At 44.3% G+C, this 6,000-nt stretch overlaps 1 protein-coding gene across 1 annotated transcript in view; it reads right to left on the reverse strand.

Moving 5' to 3' along the window:
• The window catches only part of LOC118378677 (receptor-type tyrosine-protein phosphatase-like N), an 84,193-nt gene that overhangs the window by 10,934 nt on the left and 67,259 nt on the right, over window positions 1–6,000 (reverse strand). The window contains exons 14-15 of the mRNA XM_052492590.1: window positions 4,394–4,621; window positions 99–246 (exon numbers count right to left, since the gene is read on the reverse strand). Of these exons, the coding sequence (XP_052348550.1) occupies window positions 99–246; window positions 4,394–4,621 (376 nt within the window). The remainder of the gene's footprint in view (window positions 1–98; window positions 247–4,393; window positions 4,622–6,000) is intronic.

Consider the following 6,000-nt stretch of genomic DNA (forward strand, 5'->3'; position numbering starts at 1 on the left):
GCCAGCTCAAGCAGAAATCCACATTAAGTCAACCACAGGTTATTCGTGAATCCCAGACCGGAGGAGGATAAACCCGAGGAGAGGTATGTAAGACTCACAGGGAAGAGAGTCCGAACAGCGGTTCTTCTCCAGGTGGGCTTCACTCTGTGCTACAGTGACAACACTGGGTTCAGCCTGGTAGGAACAAAGATCCTCCCACTCCTTCAGCAGACGGTCCTTATTCTCCAGATGATCCTCCATATAGGCCTGGGGCAGAGAGGAACACTAACGTTAGGAGGAGAGTTCAGAATCTCCTCCCCATTCTCATGGGATATTCTACAAGCTGTAACAGATATTCTACTAGCTGTAACAGATATTCTACTAGCTGTAACAGATATTCTACTAGCTGTAACATATATTCTACTAGCTGTAACAGATATTCTACTAGCTGTAACAGATATTCTACTAGCTGTAACAGATATTCTACTAGCTGTAACAGATATTCTACTAGCTGTAACAGATATTCTACTAGCTGTAACAGATATTCTACTAGCTGTAACAGTTATTCTACTAGCTGTAACATATATTCTACTAGCTGTAACAGATATTCACTAGCTGTAACAGATATTCTACTAGCTGTAACATATATTCTACTAGCTGTAACATATATTCTACTAGCTGTAACAGATATTTACTAGCTGTAACAGATATTCTACTAGCTGTAACAGATATTCTACTAGCTGTAACATATATTCTACTAGCTGTAACATATATTCTACTAGCTGTAACAGATATTCACTAGATGTAACAGATATTCTACGAGCTATAACATATATTCTACTAGCTGTAACATATATTCTACTAGCTGTAACATATATTCTACTAGCTGTAACAGATTTTATTTTTATTTTTTTATTTCACCTTTATTTAACCAGGTAGGCTAGTTGAGAACAAGTTCTCATTTGCAACTGCGACCTGGCCAAGATAAAGCATAGCAGTGTGAACAGACAACACAGAGTTACACATGGAGTAAACAATTTAGCAAGTCAATAACACAGTAGAAAAAAATGGGCAGTCTATATACAATGTGTGCAAAAGGCATGAGGAGGTAGGCGAATAATACAATTTTGCAGATTAACACTGGTGATAAATGATCAGATGGGCATGTACAGGTAGAGATATTGGTGTGCAAAAGAGCAGAAAAGTAAATAAATAAAAACAGTATAAAAACAGTATGGGAATGAGGTAGGTGAAAAAGGGTGAGCTATTTACCAATAGACTATGTACAGCTGCAGCGATCGGTTAGCTGCTCGGATAGCTGATGTTTGAAGTTGGTGAGGAGATAAAAGTCTCCAACTTCAGCGATTTTACAATTCGTTCCAGTCACAGGCAGCAGAGTACTGGAACGAAAGGCGGCCAAATGAGGTGTTGGCTTTAGGGATGATCAGTGAGATACACCTGCTGGAGCGCGTGCTACGGATGGGTGTTGCCATCGTGACCAGTGAACTGAGATAAGGCGGAGCTTTACCTAGCATGGACTTGTAGATGACCTGGAGCCAGTGGGTCTGGCGACGAATATGTAGTGAGGGCCAGCCGACTAGAGCATACAAGTCGCAGTGGTGGGTGGTATAAGGTGCTTTAGTGACAAAACGGATGGCACTGTGATAGACTGCATCCAGTTTGCTGAGTAGAGTGTTGGAAGCCATTTTGTAGATGACATCGCCGAAGTCGAGGATCGGTAGGATAGTCAGTTTTACTAGGGTAAGCTTGGCAGCGTGAGTGAAGGAGGCTTTGTTGCGGAATAGAAAGCCGACTCTGGATTTGATTTTTGATTGGAGATGTTTGATGTGAGTCTGGAAGGAGAGTTTGCAGTCTAGCCAGACACCTAGGTACTTATAGATGTCCACATATTCAAGGTTGGAACCATCCAGGGTGGTGATGCTAGTCGGGCATGCGGGTGCAGGCAGCGATCGGTTGAAAAGCATGCATTTGGTTTTACTCGCGTTTAGGAGCAGTTGGAGGCCACGGAAGGAGTGCTGTATGGCATTGAAGCTCGTTTGGAGGTTGGATAGCACAGTGTCCAATGACGGGCCGAAAGTATATAGAATGGTGTCGTCTGCGTAGAGGTGGATCAGGGAATCGCCCGCAGCAAGAGCAACATCATTGATATATACAGAGAAAGAGTCGGCCCGAGAATTGAACCCTGTGGCACCCCCATAGAGACTGCCAGAGGACCGGACAGCATGCCCTCCGATTTGACACACTGAACTCTGTCTGCAAAGTAATGGTGAACCAGGCAAGGCAGTCATCCGAAAAACCGAGGCTGTTGAGTCTGCCGATAAGAATTTGGTGATTGACAGAGTCGAAAGCCTTGGCGAGGTCGATGAAGACGGCTGCACAGTACTGTCTTTTATCGATGGCGGTTATGATATCATTTAGTACCTTGAGTGTGGCTGAGGTGCACCCGTGACCGGCTCGGAAACCAGATTGCACAGCGGAGAAGGTACGGTGGGATTCGAGATGGTCAGTGACCTGTTTGTTGACTTGGCTTTCAAAGACCTTAGATAGGCAGGGCAGGATGGATATAGGTCTATAGCAGTTTGGGTCCAGGGTGTCTCCCCCTTTGAAGAGGGGATGACTGCGGCAGCTTTCAGTCCTTGGGGATCTCAGACGATATGAAAGAGAGGTTGAACAGGCTGGTAATAGGGGTTGCGACAATGGCGGCAGATAGTTTCAGAAATAGCGGGTCCAGATTATCAAGCCCAGCTGATTTGTACGGGTCCAGGTTTTGCAGCTCTTTCAGAACATCTGCTATCTGGATTTGGGTAAAGGAGAACCTGGAGAGGCTTGGGTGAGGAACTACGGGGCGGAGCTGTTGGCCGAGGTTGGAGTAGCCAGGCGGAAGGCATGGCCAGCCGTTGAGAAGTGCTTATTGAAGTTTTCGATAATCATGGATTTATCGGTGGAGACCGTGTTTCCTAGCCTCAGTGCAGTGGGCAGCTGGGAGGAGGTGCTCTTGTTCTCCATGGACTTCACAGTGTCCCAGAACTTTTTGGAGTTGGAGTTACAGGATGCAAACTTCTGCCTGAAGAAGCTGGCCTTAGCTTTCCTGACTGACTGCGTGTATTGGTTCCTGACTTCCCTGAACAGTTGCATATCACGGGGGCTATTCGATGCTATTGCAGTCCGCCACAGGATGTTTTTGTGCTGGTCGAGGCAGTCAGGTCTGGAGTGAACCAAGGGCTGTATCTGTTCTTGGTTCTGCATTTTTTGAACGGAGCATGCTTATCTAAAATGGTGAGGAAGTTACTTTTAAAGAATGACCAGGCATCCTCAACTGACGGGATGAGGTCAATGTCCTTCCAGGATACACGGGCCAGGTCGATTAGAAAGGCCTGCTCACAGAAGTGTTTTAGGGAGCGTTTGACAGTGATGAGGGTGGTCGTTTGACTGCGGCTCCGTGGCGGATACAGGCGATGAGGCAGTGATCGCTGAGATCCTGGTTGAAGACAGCGGAGGTATATTTGGAGGGCCAGTTGGTCAGGATGACGTCTATGAGGTGCCCTTGTTTACAGAGTTAGGGTTGTACCTGGTGGGTTCCTTGATGATTTGAGTGAGATTGAGGGCATCTAGCTTAGATTGTAGGACTGCCGGGGTGTTAAGCATATCCCAGTTTAGGTCACCTAACAGAACAAACTCTGAAGCTAGATGAGGGCGATCAATTCACAAATGGTGTCCAGGGCGCAGCTGGGAGCTGACGGGGGTCGGTAGCAGGCGGCAACAGTGATAGACTTGTTTCTGGAGAGAGTAATTTTCAAAATTAGTAGTTCAAACTGTTTGGGTATGGACCTGGAAAGTATGACATTACTTTGCAGGCTATCTCTGCAGTAGACTGCGACTCCGCCCCCTTTGGCAGTTCTATCTTGACGGAAGATGTTATAGTTGGGTATGGAAATCTCTGAATTTTTGGTGGCCTTCCTGAGCCAGGATTCAGACACGGCAAGGACATCAGGGTTAGCAGAGTGTGCTAAAGCAGTGAGTAAAACAAACTTAGGGAGGAGGCTTCTGATGTTGACATGCATAAAACCAAGACTTTTTCGATCACAGAAGTCAACAAATGAGGGTACCTGGGGGCATGCAGGGCCTGGGTTTACCTCCACATCACCCGCGGAACAGAGAAGGAGTAGTATGAGGGTGCGGCTAAAGGCTATCAAAACTGGTCGCCTAGAGCGTTGGGGGCAGAGGATAAGAGGAGCAGGTTTCTGGGCATGGTAGAATATATTCAGGGCATAATGCGCAGACAGGGGTATGGTGGGGTGCGGGTACAGCGGAGATATTCTACTAGCTGTAACAGATACTGACTAGTATCATGTGACCAGTAGTAAATATAATGACCCTATACCCTGACACTGACCAGTATCATGTGACCAGTAGAGATGTCCATGTTGGACTGGGCAGGCTCCTCGCTCCAGGAGGGCGTACTGCTGTGTGAGGAGGGGCTGTGTTGTGGGCCGTCACTGAACTGGGACGACACACTGCTCACCCTGGAGGTGTCTGTCCCCCTCCGACCCCCCGCTCCCCCGCCCACCGCCTCCTGACGACTGAACGACGGCTTGGCTGCCATGTGCTGCCTGCAGAGCTCCTGAGAAAGTCAGAGAGAGAGAGAGAGAGAGAGAGAGAGAGAGAGAGAGAGAGAGAGAGAGAGAGAGAGAGAGAGAGAGAGAGAGAGAGAGAGAGAGAGAGAGAGATTCCACTAAACAATATGTTAATCACTTTCATAAAGCTCATAAATATGATTATATCGTCACAACTTCTGAGAAAATGAAAAAAGACATTTAAAACGAGAAGCTAACTAACATCTTCATCATTATGACACCTGTTTACTATCATCTTCGTCATTTGTTGTAAACATCTTCATCATTATGACACCTGTTTACTATCATCTTCGTCATTTGTTGTAAACATCTTCATCATTATGACACCTGTTTACTATTATCTTCGTCATGTGTTGTAAACATCTTCATCATTATGACACCTGTTTACTATCATCTTCGTCATGTGTTGTAAACATCTTCATCATTATGACACCTGTTTACTATCATCCTCATGTGTTGTAAACATCTTCATCATTATGACACCTGTTTACTATCATCCTCATGTGTTGTAAACATCTTCATCATTATGACACCTGTTTACTATCATCTTCGTCATGTGTTGTAAACATCTTCATCATTATGACACCTGTTTACTATCATCCTCATGTGTTGTAAACATCTTCATCATTATGACACCTGTTTACTATCATCTTCGTCATGTGTTGTAAACATCTTCATCATTATGACACCTGTTTACTATCATCTTCGTCATGTGTTGTAAACATCTTCATCATTATGACACCTGTTTACTATCATCTTCGTCATGTGTTGTAAACATCTTCATCATTATGACACCTGTTTACTATCATCTTCGTCATGTGTTGTAAACATCTTCATCATTATGACACCTGTTTACTATCATCTTCGTCATGTGTTGTAAACATCTTCATCATTATGACACCTGTTTACTATCATCTTCGTCATGTGTTGTAAACATCTTCATCATTATGACACCTGTTTACTATCATCCTCATGTGTTGTAAACATCTTCATCATTATGACACCTGTTTACTATCATCTTCGTCATTTGTTGTAAACATCTTCATCATTATGACACCTGTTTACTATCATCCTCATGTGTTGTAAACATCTTCATCATTATGACACCTGTTTACTATCATCTTCGTCATGTGTTGTAAACATCTTCATCATTATGACACCTGTTTACTATCATCTTCGTCATGTGTTGTAAACATCTTCATCATTATGACACCTGTTTACTATCATCTTCGTCATGTGTTGTAAACATCTTCATCATTATGACACCTGTTTACTATCATCTTCGTCATGTGTTGTAAACATCTTCATCATTATGACACCTGTTTACTATCATCCTCATGTGTTGTAAACATCTTCATCATTATGA

The sequence above is a fragment of the Oncorhynchus keta genome, chromosome 34, assembly GCF_023373465.1.
Source record: "Oncorhynchus keta strain PuntledgeMale-10-30-2019 chromosome 34, Oket_V2, whole genome shotgun sequence".
In the NCBI taxonomy this organism is placed as follows: Eukaryota; Metazoa; Chordata; class Actinopteri; order Salmoniformes; family Salmonidae; genus Oncorhynchus; species Oncorhynchus keta.